Source organism: Haliotis rubra, unplaced genomic scaffold, assembly GCF_003918875.1.
Source record: "Haliotis rubra isolate DU_JTF1 unplaced genomic scaffold, ASM391887v1 Scf173, whole genome shotgun sequence".
Lineage (NCBI taxonomy): Eukaryota > Metazoa > Mollusca > Gastropoda > Lepetellida > Haliotidae > Haliotis > Haliotis rubra.
Genome location: NW_025765703.1, coordinates 357,986 through 376,937, shown reverse-complemented (window position 1 = coordinate 376,937; position 18,952 = coordinate 357,986). Strand labels below are relative to the sequence as shown.

At 41.1% G+C, this 18,952-nt stretch overlaps 1 protein-coding gene across 1 annotated transcript; it reads right to left on the bottom strand.

Moving 5' to 3' along the window:
- Positions 1-4,553: 4,553 nt before the first annotated feature.
- LOC124272777 (killer cell lectin-like receptor subfamily G member 1) lies at positions 4,554-17,934 on the bottom strand. The gene is made up of 5 exons (XM_046707979.1): positions 17,857-17,934; positions 16,073-16,251; positions 8,348-8,465; positions 6,542-6,646; positions 4,554-5,472 (listed from the first exon to the last, which is right to left on the bottom strand). Exons 1-5 carry the CDS (start codon positions 17,915-17,917, stop codon positions 5,210-5,212), a joined length of 726 nt encoding a protein of 241 aa, XP_046563935.1. The 5' UTR covers positions 17,918-17,934; the 3' UTR covers positions 4,554-5,209.
- Between the last annotated feature and the right edge of the window lie 1,018 nt (positions 17,935-18,952).

Below are 18,952 nucleotides of genomic sequence, written 5' to 3'. Positions count from 1 at the left end.
GAAGTCAGTCATGGTGGTTTGGCGGGTGGTAGGAAGTTTTTGCTCAAGGGCACTTGGGCACAGCTTTTGAAATGTCGGTTTAGAGAGAGTCATGTTTGCACTAAGAACATGTTTTTGGACCGGATTTGAGTGTCGGAATTCAGAATAGAGGGATGTTGGATTAGAGGGAGTTTCTTATATCATATTAATAGGGACAAATTCGGAACCAAATAAATATGTCTGGAGTGAAGATACTCCAAATATCAAAACACAATTCTAACTAAAACAAATTCAACTTTTACTAAAGGTATTAAACTACACAATTTACTATCTTAATGCTTTTACACACCTTTGTGTTTTAAGTCCACTTTTATAGGTGAACAACTAAGTTGCTTTTTTGCAACATTTCTATTCTAAATTCCCGTATTGGAAATGAAATATTATTACAGTCCGTTTGAGTCAGAAACGGAACGATGAATTGCAAATTTGATCATTGTACAAAATTGCCACAGAAATATAAATAGTACACATCATTTACTAATACCCAACAGCTTTCTTATATTTGAAAATTTTCCGGACTCCACCAAAAAAAGTTGTTTAAGAAACTATCATTGAAAACGCAAAAGTTGTTATCAGATTATAGTTATAGCTAAATATTTTTGTGATATAGCGTCATTGTTTTTGTCATTGCATTATCCTATGTCGAGATGTTTCGACTTTTACCGGCAGTGTTGCCAGTATCTACTTGATTCAGTTTCATGCAGCTAACACCGTAAAGAGTGAAGTATTTGTTCACTGCAGTAATATTTTCAAGCCAGGGCCCTGTTTCACAAAGCTCTCGTAAGCCTAAGATTTCGTAACTTTTATCGTAGCATTCGTACCTCCTATGTTATAGCATAATAGGTACGAATGCTACGAGAAAAGTTACGAGATCTTAGGCTTACGAGAGCTTTGTGAAACAGGGCCCTGGACCACGCTGTCAAGTTGTTAATAATATAAGCAACGATTCACGACTACGGGTCACGGTGACACGCAATCACTGTGGCCGCCCGATCCTCATTAGTAGTTTCTGACTTGGCGTTGCATGTGTTTGTGACTGGTGTCACCAGTGGGGCAGGATAAGCTGACCTTTTCGCGAACACCATCTATCAGGGTTTGTCGAAATATATTATGTTGTAGACACTTCAGGACAACAACGACTAGAAAACCTTCCTTCTACGAACTGATTTAAGACTAATCGACTCGCCTCGTCGTTGTCTGCCTGCTTCTACCACTAGTGCTGTTCCCATGATTCACGAGAATCTCGTGCCTTACTCATGACATTGAACTGTGACACACACTGGGCATGACATTGAACTGTCACACATACTGGACATGACATTCAACTGTGACACATACTGGGCATGACATTCAACTGTGACACATACTGGGCATGACATTGAACTGTGACACACACTGGGCATGACATTCCCACGCCTGTGTGACGTGCTGTGTGGGGCCTGGCATTCTCCTGTTGAAACAACTCCCTCTGGCGATCAATGATTGGAAGGAGGTGTGGGCGTAGGATTTCGTCACAGTACCGTTGAGTTGTCAGGTTGCCCTGGATCATTACCAAATCAGTTCTCCTACGGCAGGTGATCTCTCCCCACATCATAACACTGTCCCAGCCGAATCTGTCCACCTGGGGAACGCAAGCGTCGGCGAAACGTTCACGTCGACGTCTGTACACCCGCATTCGTCCACTGCGTCGTTCCAATAGAAATCGTGAGTCATCACTGAACCAGACTCTACGCCAATTCGGTAGGTTCCAGGCCAGAACGTTGGTGCACCATTGTACTCGATGTCTACGATGTTGTTGTCGAAGCACAGGGCCAAAATAAGGTCTTCTGGCACGTAAACCAGCCTCTCTCAACCTGTTCCTGACGGTCTGTGCAGAAAGCCTCCTCAATCCGGGTATTTGTCGAGCGGTACTGGTCACCGTAGCTGTTCGATGACGCAGGTGATGTACCCGGATGTAGCGATCCTGAGCCGCAGTGGTCGCTCGAGGTCGCCCACTACGAGGGGCGTCTGCTACAGCATTCTGCCGGCGATATCTCTCCCAGAGCCGTGAAATGGTGCTTTGGTGAACATTCATGCGTCGGGCAACTGCACGCTGAGACTGGCCAGCTTCAAGCAAACCAATGGCGATAAGACGGTTGGCTTCACTCAGACGTGACATTTTGCGTTCGTCAACAATATTCCAAATACAGTGCATAATCGACAGACAGCGATCAACCTTTTATACATCATTGAGACTATCTGATCCCTAACTTTCACGTGCATTGCATGTGATTTGTGTATTCTGTGACACTACACGCCGAAATTGAACATCATGCTGTTAAATACGGGTATTTTACGGATGGTGCGTTTTGTTGTGATGTTTCAAAACATAAACACCATAGGACTCATAAACAGAGCAAAACCTTTTGTAAAATGAATCACGTTTTTATTCATTGCTACATGAAATTGCTATTTTCATGATGCGTTTCTTTTTTTTTGGAGAGTATATTTCTGTTCGTTCCGATTTCTGGGTTAACCTTCGCCAAACTCGGTAACTAATTTCTGCAGAGGAAAGATTACCAATGACAGCTGATTGTGGCATTGTCTGCAAAACACTGTGATGCAATTACAATGGGGCGATATATCCCTGGGAGACATAATAATATTGCTCGAATTCACCCAACCGGTATCTGCAGTGGAGGCAGTTTTGACCGCTAAACAAACTTATCCCTCGATCAATACAAGCAGCGCGTGAATATTACACCCTGTGGCACAAACAGCTTAACTGTTTCTGAAAAACTCGTTTTAATTAGGCTTTATTGTATGTATTAATTGACAAATATTGAAGATCAAATGAGGTTATTGTGATGTTGTCAGCTCTCCGTCTACAGTTTCAGTTTATTCTTTCTCAACATTCGAGAACATTCACTCAGTAGGCTGTGGTATCATACAGCTTGTGTAGGATGTTGTATTAGATTTGCTATTTCTACTACATTTACATTTTCATTTCCATCTGTTGCAAAATAACAGGTAAGAACCATTACATAAATTAGTAAATGTACATGCTAAGACCATATGCTTCCTAATATTTGTCGTTTTCTAAACCTGAATTAGAAGAAATCATCATATATATATATATATATATATTTCTGTAGATGACCAAACCATCAACATCTTACATGTTTTCAAAGTGTAGATACCAGAGAAAAATTGGGTACAGTATCATAGACATGCCTACTTTGGAGACCGGAAGTCGACCGTGTTTATACGATGCACCTGCATGATAATAAAAAGTGTCTCAAAACAAGGGACAGCAAGACCTCACAAATCAAATTCCCACTGTTGAAACAGTTCAAGAAACCGGAAGAGGATGTTTCAGAGAACTGGGAAATCCGTTCAATTTCAAAACCCTACATTTTAGTGACATCAAAAGTCAAATTTGTTTCGGCGAAACTGCAACCATACGCAAAACTTACAGTTTTTAAATCTGCAAGTGGAACAAGTATCGCAACAACCCATAATTTTAAAGGTATCAATATGTTACCATTAACAATAGCAAAGGAACCCATCCAAACCTTAATTTAACTTTCTTGATAAACTGGAATAATTAAAGGGCACCTGTAAACGTAAAATGCACGAAACACTATTTATAGAAGCAAACATGGCAAAAAAATGAGTCATTATGTAGTGCTGATAACCATGATCGTTTGACGTTAATAAGTGCAGTCATTTTCAAGATTCCAGCATACAAAACCTCAAGAAATCATACAATTATCAAAAACCGAGCACAGTGTCAATAGCCAACTGCAATAACATCCCTGACCCTCCTCCTCATCACTGCATCAGACATCGAATTTGACGCTGGGGTATTGCGTTCCATTTTTTGTTCCAATACATCAAGATTTTGTAGTGGAGGATCTCTATGGCGTATTCTGCTACACATAATGTCCCAAACACGCTCTAAGGGATTGTGATCAGGATTCCTGACGGTTCAAGGTAGAGTTGCTACCAACAGCACGATGCGGATTACATTGTTGTCTACGGAGACTGGCCTTGTATTCGGAGGATGATCATCGACATGTGGTACACGACCCTGTCTATGATGTCAGTGATGTACCGTTGTCCATTCAGATTTTGTCCCATCGTTACAAAGTGAAGTTTACAGTCATGGAAGAGGCGTCCTTACAGCATCATTGAACCCCCGCCAAATGGTACTTGCTCCAAGATATTCCGTTGTGTATGCATTCTTCCTGCGGCGCGGTTATCAGTCATGAACAAAAGAAATCGACTTTCGTCCGACCAGTAAACACTTCCCCGTCACTTCAAATTCCAGTTAGTCGTGTTGCTTTGTGTTCTGGGGATGACAATGGCTTTCTTATAGGTCGTCTTGATCTATACCCGGTCGATTTTCAGTCATTCTTGCTTTCATGGAAGCTGCAAATTACGACAAAGGCGTCCTGATGTCTCTTTTGACAGCATTTGAAGGTCATGTGGGGTGTCATGAAACTGTTAAACAAAAACTCTATTACAATAAATGCCAGTTAAAATTCGTTTATTTCAAACCATTGTACACGATCGTATGGACGGAATATTGACAATGTACATAAAGAGATGCATAACCGTCTTAGACCGCTGGGTAAGACTATCTATCAGTTACAGTATTTAAAATGTCTTTGAATAAAATAATACACGTCAATTGAGTTGTGAGTTGTGTGTGACTTATGTTCAGAACCCAAAATAGGATATGACGTCAAATTGCACTCTGCAATTCCGAGAAACCAGGTGTTGAGAACATATTGATGTGAATCATTTAACGGCTTGTATTTTAGAAAGACCAAGAATTCCGAAGAAACAGAATATAAAGAGTTGCCCCCTCTCTTTCGCAAAACATCGGCAATAAAAGCAGCATGATGAATTTTAGATATTTGAGTATAGAACACTTCATATTATCTTATTCCTGAATAGTTGAATTTATCGTGTCAGTAGAGTAATTTTTCGCTTGACTTTTGTAAAAGGGGATTTGTGACAGCTAAATAACCTAATCAAATTATACAACCACGTCAGTTTCTGATCCAATCCCCGGCATAGTTTCTGGTATGTGCGGTGAGGTTCATATTTCACAAGAACAAAAATGTTGGATATGAAACTCATATCCCTGTCCCATGCCTTGAATGACTTCTGGCCTGGTCCACTACATCCCATGCAGGAGTTTACACGTGTACGTCGTGCACGCCGACGATGTAATACACGTGTATTGGAAAGCTGAACACGTCTCCAGGGTGAAGCAGTAGTAAGCACATCCGGTCTCCGAGGCGACATCTATCTGAGCTATCTGAAAACTCGCCGAGGGAAGGGCAGATAACACCGGTGGTACCAGTCTCTCGAACAGCTGAAAGTGGTCGCTTACTGCAGAATGGTTAGCGATCGAACTGGTTGAGTACACCATCGACAAAGCTGTTGAAATATAAAAAAGAGATTTTGTTATAAACAATTCATGTTCGCAAAACCGCTATCGACATATGGTCAGACATGTTAAGAGAATGCTGAAAAAGGGAGACTTTACAACATGCATGTTTGAGCGACATGGATGGCTCCCAAGGGACCACCAATAGATTGGCAGAGTTGCGTCCCCTAAGCCACCAGGATCCGCAGTATGTTGGTTTCATGATTATTGAGTTGTCACTGCAGTGGGTTTCACTAATACAGCACGTAGATCTGACCTTTCAATTCGCTTTAAGCTAACGCTCTCACGTCTACCAAACGCTCTACTAAAGGAGGTGAGGTGAGGTGAAATTGGTTTTTTACGTCGTGCTTGAGAATATTTCGCTCATATGACGACGTGCATGCGTGTGTATGTGTATGTGCGGCTGGTTGTACTAGCCCAGACTTAAGCTGGTTTTATAGTGCTAGCCCACTGAGATACCATGCCGCAGTGAAGCATGAATACCCCACTCAGACACATTATACTGACTCCGAGCCGACCAGTCCTTGTTGTACCCATTAATGCCGAGCGCCAGGCAGGGACCAACAAGTACCATATTTTAACGTCTTTTTGGTATGACGCGGCCGGGGATCTCTACTAAAGGAACGATAAATGGATAGATCACCTGATCGGAGACGTCCATGCCTAACCGAAGGGAGTTTCAGGTGTGCACGTGCATTCTAGTGTGTAGGTACAATATGCACACATTGCTAATATTGTTTGTTGCTTAAGGCCGCACGCAGCAATATTCCAGGTGTATGACGGCGGTCTGTCAATAATCGAATAGGGTGATTGACGTCGATCAAGAAAAGATGCCGTGTATCAACAACGTCAGCGAGACTGACCATCCGATCCCGTTAGACGCCGCTCACAACCTTCACTGGTGACATTCGGTGTATGCCATTTACAGTCAACATATGGTGATCTGGCGGGATGCATCCAACAACGATGTTCCAGCTCCAAGCGTGGGGAGTATAGTACCACATAGTATTCAAACAAGGACCTCAGATTTTAGAAGAGCATAAACATGGGGCGACGTACCTTTCTTACACACGTAGGCCTGAGCATCCATGGTGCAGTCGAGGAAGGCGTAGTTGCCAATCCCTTTCAACGCACCACATTTGTTTGTCTTGTTCCCGGAACTTCCTGTTCACGGAAAAAGACAATATATGAAACTGCTGTTACAACAGTGTATGTTTGAGCGACAGAACCGATCGTTCCGCAACTGTTGTGAATAAGTCTGAAACAGCAAAGACCACCTGCACTAGCTAGTACTGCCAACCGTAATTGCAACAATAACAGTTTAATTCAATATTTATATACCAACCGTCAGTTGTAGTTGAGATGAGTTGAGTTGGGTTTTACGTCACATAGGCATTATTCCAGCCAGTTGTAACATGGAAAGATTAAAAATGGAAAGTTGAATATATTACTTTGGTGGAATTGAGAAACTAAGGTGTTCAGACTGTTTGAAAATTGATAAATAAAATGAAAAAGTCAAATTTGTTAAGAATGTAGATACCTGTAGTGCCTAAAACAGGACACGATATTACTGCTTGCTTTTGCGTGACATACTTTTCTTAATCAGTGTTGTTATTTATAAATAACTGCCTACTCTTTTGCATTATGTTTTGTTGTAAAAGGTATAGGAAACCTGCTTTCTAACCCCGGAAATAGTGTACATCAGCCGGTGTACATACGACGGGGCGCTATACACAACACACAGTGTCTGCAGAAACAAAAACAGCTATTGATTTCCTCGTTGCATCTACGTTTGCACAGCAATTAAATACATATACATTAGTTGTATGGACAAGACTTTAAGAACAACAAATATATCTTTCCTGATAGTCAAGATCATTGATAACGCTGAACAGCGCCAGGGAGGCCAGTCATGGGACCGACACCTCCCTGTCCTTACACCTGGATCGATTCCACCTCATCCCCTTCAACGCGGCCAATCTGCGAAGGGCGACTTGGGGGACTAGCACAGGGGCGGACCCAGAATTTTACCTGAAGATCATTTCCCCCCTGGCCTTTGGACTTCTTCATGAGCTATGTGCACACCCTACTTCAACTTTACATCCATTAAAGGGGATATACGCAATTTGTGGACGTGAAAGTGGAAACGAAATACAACGTTCGCATCAGAAATACTGTATTCATTTAAGTGAGTGAGTGAGTGCCGATAGGCTCATCACAACCTCGGTTCACCTCGGGTATGTATAGGTTAAATAAACTCACCCTAACAAGGGTATATGTAGTTATTTAAATAAACTCGGCGAGGGCTTTAGCCCGAGCGGTGTTTATTTAAATAACTACCGTAGTGAGGGTGATTAAACGGCTGACGCCACGAGGGCATACTCATTTAATACGCGTGTAATGCATTAGGCATGATGAAGATTATCAAAATAAGTACAATTTTATTGTTTTTAAATAAAAATAATTGCCCTAGGGCAGTTATTCAGTTATGCTAGTAAAACACTTCCAAGAACAATGGACATAACTTTCCCTAGAGGTTTACGCCCAAAGCAAAACACAGGCTTCGTATTCAAACCGAAGTGCAGAAACCTTTTCACAAGTTGAGATGTCGTACAAATGGTGGATACAATTGAAGTGTTATAATGATGGTTCGCTAATACCATATTATTTGTCCCGTCTCTTGGAGAAGTGACAGAAAACATCCCAGCCCCACTCCCCAAGGATATTACACAGTCGGTCTCTAACGGGTCTACATATCCCCCTAACACAGTATCGTCTCCCTGGTTGTACGACTAGATGTGACACGTGAGTCAGTACCTATCGTCTCCCTGGTTGTACGACTAGATGTGACACGTGAGTCAGTACCTGCCACCGCTGTAGCTATGTGACTTGGTTTATATTGGGAGCCGTCACGCCACGCCCAGTCGTTGTCTGCAGTACCGTAGAGACCGTGCCAGACAAACCCGTCCCGTGGGGCCTCGGGCTGAAAACATGGCATCACCTTGTTATAATGATAACATTCATGCAAAAACAAATCATTAAACAAACAAGCACAAATTACTCAGATGTTTGATATACTGCATTTTATGATGATATTGTTAGCGTACTGTTCAACCGATGTTATGTCCATTTCGATGGAGGATATACACCAATTGCTGTTATTGAACATATTTATGCAATAACTATTGAAAACAGGTTTCATTGAGCTAAATGAGCAAATGCCGATTAGCGTATTTTCACCCTGACTTTTCAAAACATTTTTAAAATAATAAAATTTAACTGACAACAATAATTGTGAACAATTCTAATCGATACTAAGTATAGCCCGACTCTAGTAACGGTATTTCACACTTGCTACCCTTTTGTTGGTAATTCTAAGATGCCTAGCGGTTAGAACAATCGAAAAAAACAAACATTATCAGACATTCTAAGATGCCTAGCGGTTAGAACAATCGAAAAAAAATACATTATCAGACAATAAAGGTATAGTTTTTTGATGACGTAACAATTGAATGACGTTATCCCGTCACTGCGCCATTCTAGTGTGCCCCCTCGTAATCGAACCATTTTACATTACGTCACAATGTAAGCGACGTCACGATGCATGTCAGTTGTCATCGCCTCGTACGGCCTCCTTCAGTAAACTACACCGTTGCATCCAGTTTCTTGGTTTGCTGTTGCTTCACGCAGCTAACATCACTGGTGGAAACATTACGTTTATGTTTTACGACGGTTAAAATGTGTCATTTCGACTCACAAGTTTTCAGCGACACGGTAACGTTCGTAATGTTTACATTCCCACAATGCAATTGTGGAATGTCGTTTGACTACTCAGCTTCATCTGGATGTACTGATCTAAACTTACGTTGGTAGTAGAAATGCGACGTTCATATTACCCCATGTGGTTTACGTTAACGGCAGATGTAATTAAAATAATTCAGAGAAGATATTTAATCTGAATAAACCGTCATCAAACTGTTATCATTTGTTTTTTGTCTGGTAACGTTCGTCTTAACGTGGGGAGGAGGGCAGACACATCAATACAAATAGAGCAGCGCGCCAGTTAGCCCTGTGCGAGGATTCTTAATTTAGGTCACCGACACCGTCGTTTGTTTTCTGCCATTAATCGTAATTATCCTTCGAAAGTATTAAATTTGGCATCTTAGAAAAGAAATACAGTTCGCTCTACCACCATGTATATAGTGTAATAAGCGTCCTTGTACTTTAACTATAATAGTTCAGGGCGAAAGTGTGTTTTATTACACTATACATGGTGGTAGAGCGAACTGTATTTCTTAATCAAAATGCAATTATTCATAACAACCAGTAAATAAGAAGGAGATTGTAGTCACCGGTACAATAACGCTGGCACTATGCTCATTAAGCTAAGTATGTCATCAACTTTAATGTGATGGAAATCCAAACTAGTTTTCCTGTCTGATGAGAGCATTTACTGAAATAACTTGGTAGAATAGTTTCCTAACGACGGGCTGGTAGAGTTTATTACTGAACAAACCTGACGTCATTTCCTCCGCCGAGACTCCCCTGTAAGCACGGGGATTGAAAGGGGATGGACCAACCGCCACTATCGGCGGCGTCTGGGGTATTAGATACATTTCTCGACGTTTATACACCAGCATCAGTATGCAGACTGTGCACAGAATTACAGAGTTGATACAGAACATTCGTCTATATTGATTTCTGTATTGAAGCATGAACCATAAATCGTCAGAACATGGCGATTTCATATAGAATCCTGAGAATGAATATACAGTGGAACTTCATTAAAATCACTACATCAGGGCTATAAATACTACTTCTACACATCAGAATCTATTACACTTGCGGGGTCGAATATCGATGGCATTTTACTACACACGCACGGTACATCAAGCAGGAATTGATTTAGAGAGTGAGATTGGGTTGACACATCCTTGGGCTTCATTTATATCAAGGCATCATTGTTAAGGTAGACCATACGCAACCTAAATGGTAAAATTTTACTTCTTTAGGGAAATGAATGAATGTAAGACATAAGCGCTAGATAATAAGCAGTTTCAATGAAAGTTACTTGAGTGGAACAAACACAAACGAACAGTAAAGAAATCGAGTGTTCGCAAACATATGCATGATGCTAACAAATAAAAGATAATACTCTGGAGGACTATGGTAGAGCATGGCGATCCTGGCAACTAAACGGGGGTAACACTGCAAAGCGAGTCTCATCTTCTTACACCGACGGACATCCATGTCCCATCAATGCTAAACGTGACAGGTGGTTAACACCTTCAAGGCTGACTCGTAAAAATGAGAAATTAAAGTTGGCTTAATAGTAGTTCCATTTAAACTATCAACATTGTCTCCATGGAGACTGTTGCTCGAGTGCGTGTATGTACTAGCTTTACCAAAAGTGAACATAGCGAGATCGCCTAAAACAGTATCACCTATGTGTTTATTGTGAACATAGCGAGATCGCCTAAAACAGTATCACCCATGTGTTTATTGTGAACATAGCGAGATCGCCTAAAACAGTATCACTCGTGTGTTTATTGTGAACATAGCGAGATCGCCTAAAACAGTATCACCCATGTGTTTATTGTGAACATAGCGAGATCGCCTAAAACAGTATCACCCATGTGTTTATTGTGAACATAGCGAGATCGCCTAAAACAGTATCACCCATGTGTTTATTGTGAACATAGCGAGATCGCCTAAAACAGTATCACTCGTGTGTTTATTGTGAACATAGCGAGATCGCCTAAAACAGTATCGCTCATGTGTTTATTGTGAACATAGCGAGATCGCCTAAAACAGTATCACTCGTGTGTTTATTGAGAACATAGCGAGATCGCCTAAAACAGTATCACCCATGTGTTTATTGTGAACATAGCGAGATCGCCTAAAACAGTATCACCCATGTGTTTATTGTGAACATATCGAGATCGCCTAAAACAGTATCACCCATGTGTTTATTGTGAACATATCGAGATCGCCTAAAACAGTATCACCCATGTGTTTATTGTGAACATAGCGAGATCGCCTAAAACAGTATCGCTCATGTGTTTATTGTGAACATAGCGAATAGAGAGATCGCCTAAAACAGTATCACTCATGTGTTTATTGTGAACATAGCGAGATCGCCTAAAACAGTATCACTCGTGTGTTTATTGTGAAAATAGCGAGATCGCCTAAAACAGTATCACTCATGTGTTTATTGTGAACATAGCGAGATCGCCTAAAACAGTATCACTCATGTGTTTATTGTGAACATAGCGAGATCGCCTAAAACAGTATCACTCATGTGTTTATTGTGAACATAGCGAGATCGCCTAAAACAGTATCACTCGTGTGTTTATTGTGAAAATAGCGAGATCGCCTAAAACAGTATCACCCATGTGTTTATTGTGAACATAGCGAGATCGCCTAAAACAGTATCACTCATGTGTTTATTGTGAACATAGCGAGATCGCCTAAAACAGTATCACTCATGTGTTTATTGTGAACATAGCGAGATCGCCTAAAACAGTATCGCTCATGTGTTTATTGTGAACATAGCGAGATCGCCTAAAAACAGTATCACCTCATGTGTTTATTGTGAACATAGCGAGATCGCCTAAAACAGTATCACCTCATGTGTTTATTGTGAACATAGCGAGATCGCCTAAAACAATTATCACCCATGTGTTTATTGTGAACATAGCGAGATCGCCTAAAACAGTATCACCCATGTGTTTATTGTGAACATAGCGAGATCGCCTAAAACAGTATCACCCATGTGTTTATTGTGAACATAGCGAGATCGCCTAAAACAGTATCACTCGTGTGTTTATTGTGAACATAGCGAGATCGCCTAAAACAGTATCACCCATGTGTTTATTGTGAACATAGCGTGATCGCCTAAAACAGTATCACCCATGTGTTTATTGTGAACATAGCGAGATCGCCTAAAACAGTATCACTCGTGTGTTTATTGCGGGTTTGGAATGGTTCATACGTCCAGCTAAGTAAGTTATGTGTGCATGTGAGCGTGTGTGCGTGCGTGCATGCGTGCGTTATATATGTACAGATGTGAGTGAACGAGAGTTGTGGTATCCGTATATATCACACTTTGGAGTTGAATGTGTACAAACTTGACAAGAATCTGAAACTGAAAGGCGCGGTATCCCAGCTACATCGTGAGACCATCTACAAAGACATAAGCATGAAAAGTCATATAGTTTCTAGTACCATTAGTTTCTTCAGTCAATATTCTGTCATATCTTAGTCAGCTGAAAACGGCACCATCCTAAAGTTCACTGACTACGGTGGGGGTCGGTCAGATCGATACATCGATCTACACTGAGGAGAACGTTTCCTAAATGTGATTGAGATTCACAAGCAAATCCTCCTTCATGGTCTCTCCCGCCTGTTTGGGGAGACTGCTGCCAGCCTGTGGTGTAATTGGCCAACTAATCGTACTTGAAGGGAGTCTAATCAACTTACAGAGACTATGCTCTAGGTGGCTATGTCTGAATGAAACATGGCGTACTTAACTCGGTCGTCGTTTGGTTCTGACAGAATCAGTGACGCCTGTCGTTATAAACACGGCATATATTATCATTGTCTTTCGGTCATGGTTTCTAATCAGCAATTTTATGAAGGACGTATTTGTGAATAGATGTGTGAATTAATGTGGGCGTGCTGAAGTTTTAACTATGTCCTTCTTTTCTATGATGTACATCGTGAGTTTGAAATACAAACTAAATAAAGATATATTGACTAACGAAATATGGGGTTTGAATTATTACAGTGATATTGAAAGAGTTCAATTGAAAGCATGTAAAAGATTTCTTGGTGTTAAATCCAATACGATGAATACAATGGTGTATGGAGAATGTGGTAAATACCCGATGCATTTATTTACAAATATCAGAGTTATAAAATACTGGTTAAAATTACTGAAGATGCCTTCTTATAGGCTACCAAAGAAATGTTACAATATGATGATGCTATTCGATAAAAATGGACACACAAATTGGGTTTCTGCTGTTAGACATTTTCTATTCTCGAAAAGGTTTGGTTTTGTATGGAACGATCAGTATGTTGATTCTGAGGGTAAATATATACATATATAAAGTGACTAGGTATTTACGTATTATATTCATAATATGCCTAAAACTAAAAAGAACTCTGAACAGAGTGTTTTCTAATGAACAAACCATTCCATGTTTTATGGCCAATACAAACATGACCACTGCGTCATAACTATAATAATTGGTTATTAAGGGTGTTCATATTGCGAGACTTGACCCGGGGTTGAGGTACATGGTCTAACAAACTCACCGGGTGTGTGTCAGGTTTTGACGCCCGTATGCCATGGGCACTGACTAACGAGAGAATACTCAACAACCTACACACAGCTTCAGAGTTGGCCAGGAGTACGAGAACCGTAGCTCGAGTCAATAAGGGCAGTCGATATGTCTAACATGAGAACAATTTAAGAAAATCACGTCTAAAGAGGAAATCCCTTTTCTAAATCAAATCGTTTAGTGTCCGGCTATCGTGCCGCGGGCATCACGTTCCGAGCAATGGCTGCGTAAACACTGTTCTGGAGCAGGGACAGTGTCGGGCTGCTCTTGGGCTGAAATATGATATAAATAGAATGCCATTTTATTAGCTTTCCTTCGCCAAATTACGGTTCAAAGCAAAATTTCCTTTTATGTATTCTCGAATACTCAAGGTTTTTCAAGAACTGTCCTCCACAACCTTTCGATATTAAAATTTTCTTTGAAACTAGCCATTATTTCCATTGACAGTCAAGGATTGGTCGACAATGGCTGCTGTGGAAATGGACTTGGAAATCAGAGAGACGACTGAGTTAAGTTTGTTACCCTCATACCGTAATCTATGTACAGACACTTCAAATATTTGGCATTTCCACAGAAAACCTGTATAAAATAAGGATCACTTCAATTTTTCAGAAATCAATTTTCCCTTCGTGCCAGTCAGTACACCCTATGACCCGGAACATTTGGGTCCACATCTTACACTTCTTGGGAACATCAGTATCTGGAAATATTTGCAGATGCAGATGCGACATTTCATTTTGAAAATACTTCAACTGCTCTGTTGCGTTTCCGAGACATGGCGACCTGCATTACCAGGGACTCTCAGTTTCCAGATGGCATTTCCGACCTTGTTTGAAAATATCGTCCGATTGTCTAAGGCCTTCAAGTTTTGTAACGAATTGCGCGCGTTTGTCATCCTCAGGAGATTTCACATGTCTAGGTTGACTTTATCTTCTCTCAAGGCGGGTGTTTACCGTTGGACAGGGCTCTATCAAGCTTTAACTGAACACCCGATGTATTAATTGTAAATGTACAACGCCACCACAACATATATGTTTCACGTGTCAACTTCCAGAGCCTAGTGTTTAATGTATTCATTTACATCAGTATCGATGTCCAGTTCATACATATACACTTCTACCAGACCCAAAGTTCCTATGAATTTGAAGAGTCCGTCTTGTTTGGACATGGTCTTTCATGTGGAAAGATAGGAAGAGCAATGCCATCAATTGATATGTGTAAGTGGAGACGCATCTCCCCTATGTGTCTGGTTACTATTGCTTATAATGGAACAGGAATAATTATATTTGTTTCTGCGCGGAATCTGTCCTCCTGTGTGGTGGGGTCACATGTATATGATACTATTTAAACCTGTTTTCATATCACGAAACGGAAGTTAGTAGTTCAGTGTAGTAAATCCATCAACTTTCAACAGTGCATAAATGTCTTTCTCTGGGTATTATTAGGAGTGGTTGCCTTCCTGCACTCCGCACAGCTCGTTACGTCAGGAGGGACAGGGATATACCGGCTATAACGCCACGGCTGAGGACTGGATAATATGGATATGTGTGAAGGAATGAGGCTGGCAGAACGACGTCCGGCAGTTCCTATTGATTCCCTGTAAGGAGTACCCGAACTGCCAAATAACACTCAGTATCATTCCCAGATAGACGAGCCCTCTAACAGAAAGACGTGCTTAAGGGGCTCTTTTCAGTACAAATTATTGCAATATTTTTATTTACTGGCGTTCTGAAGATATAATTACACATTGGGCAATATCAACGGAGAAATCGTTTTTGCATAGTATTTTAGTGATGTTTTTAGTTGGGTGAATGAATATTCCAAACCACGCACAGTGCTACAGATATGATGGTGGATCGTCATATAGCAGTCTGTTGTGAGGGCATAGTTGCTGAGGGCATAATCTCACAGTCTCTCAGTTTATATTTTGACACGTCTACGAGCGCACGTGGCAATCGGCCGTTTGTTCTTGGAGTATTTAGAATTACACAGGAGACAGCTCGTTAGTTACCTTTATCTTCATTCTACCTACAATTGCTAAAAGGTTATCACTTGTCATTGTAGCTTATTGTGCGGACTTGCAGAGATGTTTTATCTGGACATTAGCTGATTAAATATTTTTACTTCATTCCCTAGATTTGTGCTGCAAAGGATGATGTTTTAGAAGATACATTGATGGCTGACACAGGAACTGACTCCCTCTGTATCACTACGCACTCGCACTGTACCCCTCCGCACTTACCTTCCACAGTTTGTCCACAACAAAGTCCCTCTCCTCCCCACCCCACAGACTGGCCAAGTGAGCGTCTTTCCCACTGCACGCGCTGATGGCAGGTGCCACATCCCCCTCCAGTATACCGAAGTAGTAGCAGTGGTGGTGCAAGGCCACCCAGCCATCGTCGCAGCCGTCGTGGGACAAACCTGAGTTACAGATAGCACAATATACCTTTGACAGATAGGCATCTTTGTATTTACTGAAGTGAACAGATGAAAAGGATGATACCACCAACATGGGTAATGGTGATGGTGACATCCCGGTGGGATTAGAATTAATGTCATGTCTAGGTGATGTTTCTGGATTCTGTACACGTACTGAATATGAGAACGTGAAAACCTTTCCAATGACAATATGGCGACCCAGGGTCCGTGGTTTCTGATTGTAACAATGTAAACATGTATAATACGACCAGTTAACATCTTCACGACAACAGTTTCCCTTATGTATAGGTAGCATAATTAGTTCCTTTATACATGATATATTCGTTTGAACAGATAGCACGGCGAATGAACTATCTTTTAGCGAAATCACTTTCCTTCAAGGAAAATTCTGATTACGCATACAATTAAAAATTAAACAATGAATAATATCAAAAAATACTATTTCGACTTGAATGCAGTGATTTTGATATCACTCATGACTTCACCAGGAATTAAGAATCTGATTTTCATGTTGAGGTTTCAAACTCAGAAATATCAATACTCAAACAATAAAAATAAATTGATCTAAAAATAAATCTTCCTATAACAAGCAGAACTGATCAAAACCATTTAATCAATACCAAGAGGCCCCTTGTTGAGCCGAGGGCTAATGTAATTGGACCCAAGACCTTGTACACGTGACTGACAGGGAATCTTTTTAACTGATTGCAAGAAGATCCTATCGTTTTGCGTTTCATTTTGTTTCCTTCTGCTTTAGGTGTTCGTCTAAACTCACACTGTCCTATTCTGTTCTTCTGTAGCCACACATGGTCGTTGTGGCATTTGGTCGGGGAAATGATTTGATGAGGCCTATTTCAAGACTCCCAGGAACAATAAATAATCTCCTTTGGCCAAGATAACGAGACTCAATGCTAACAATCGTTCCCTTTATTACAGTGTTCTTGATTACAGCATCAAACTTCCATTAATAAACGGGACTACACAAAGTACCATATCTGTCAGGAAAGAAGATAACATTGACCCGCTTGTCTCTCTGCGCAGTCATAAACTTCTTCATATGAGTTCTGTTTGTCAAACAAGAATTTTAAAGATTTTCTCTTCATGAAACCCAATATAACATCGTTTGGAGTAAAATGTGGAGTATAAGAAATGGTTATCAAACAACAGATGAAGGAGTAGAATGGAAACACATGAACACACGGCATTACCATATACACATCATTAGGAACTGCGGCCGATGTAGGCTGTAGCTGGCGCAACCAGTGTTATGGGGATATATTGTTCGATGCCGTTACCAGCAAATTGATGAGGAGCGCATTAGAGTCTGTTTCGCAACCATAATATAACACTAATATGTCGTTAACACCGAAACTCTTAAAACGATCATAAAACCACCAAATCCTGAACTCAGACAATTCATGAACGTCGATAAATACCTCCAAAATAATTTAAAAATATACAATGGTCGATCAATATTGGTAGTTCCAATAGTTTAAAGTAAGCCAATGTGAGCCATGAATATACGACAAGAATCAATGTAAACTGAAGGATTGTTTGCCGGCTGGGGATACTGGAATGGTAACTTACCCACTGCAGTAGTCCACAAGAGAGAGATGAAAGCTAGCGTTCCCTTCCCCATCCTTACCATGGTCTCCCTCTGCAGGGAACTCGCCCTGTACTCGACCCCTAACACAGCTCCTTACCGCATGTATCATTGCGCGGTGGCGTGCCATCAAACCTCACAGATCGATACAAATACGGCCGCTCTTTCTTCCACACTCCACATGGTTCACCCCGCTATACAGACAAACATTCGGACTCGAATGTTTACCACTTTAAATCTGTGACGTCCGCGCATTGAATGTACGCTTAGAAACGTCTTCAATTAGAAGATAGAGTATGATTTGAAGGAAAGCTTATAAACGAGAATGAAATGTACTTCACTGGAGAAGCAGTTTTCTTGCCTGAGTTGACACCCGTCGGTATGCTAGTTTCGATTCCCCATAAAGACCGCCACAGGTTCCGTTCCCAATGTAATTTCTTCTTGAAGACTTGGTGATCAACATTCAGTTGAAGTCCTTTGATTCCAGCCACTGTTTAATGACCCTGCGACAAGAAACGCCGTGGGGTTATCAAGGATTCTCTACGTGACCTGCCTGTGTAAATGTTCCGCCGAAATCGTCATCAATAGATACGGCGTTCTGAAGTATTTAAGATAAATGGAAAAGACAGCAGCCTCGCAGACTCCGGCGGCTATAGTTCCCTAATCTACTACCTCGTCGAAGCAGCGTCTGAGTTAATGCCAGTGCAGTCATGTTGACTTGACTTCGCCAACATACACACGCTAATTGAAGTCCTTGTTGGGCAGAAGTTGTTTTGTCAACATAATACCCACATGAGTGAGCGGGTGAGTGAATTTCTCACTGCCTTGAACTTTATTTCAGGAATCGTAGATCGTGTCAGTTTAATGTTGGAGGAAAGCCATGAGAACGTGGAAATCGAATCCCCGATCATCGGATCCTGTTCCGCCTCAGGGACAGAACTCCAAACTGCGCGCGTTGGTCATTTAGCCTTCGAGAGCGATAGTTGCGGTTGCGGTTGGTTCAGGGGGGTTCGAACCGCATTGAAGTCACATTGAAGTTAATGTTTGGCATTTGCAAATTGCTGGATCCGCCTATGTTGG

Bases quoted from the DNA above. Each gene is read 5' to 3' on its own strand.
- LOC124272777 (XM_046707979.1), bottom strand. From the start codon at position 17,917: ATGGTAAGGATGGGGAAGGGAACGCTAGCTTTCATCTCTCTCTTGTGG. The intron at 6,647-8,347 runs GTACTGACTCAC...TTCCGTGAACAG, and splicing joins CATAGCTACAGCGGTGGCAG to GAAGTTCCGGGAACAAGACA. The intron at 5,473-6,541 runs GTACGTCGCCCC...ATATTTCAACAG, and splicing joins GGCCTACGTGTGTAAGAAAG to CTTTGTCGATGGTGTACTCA.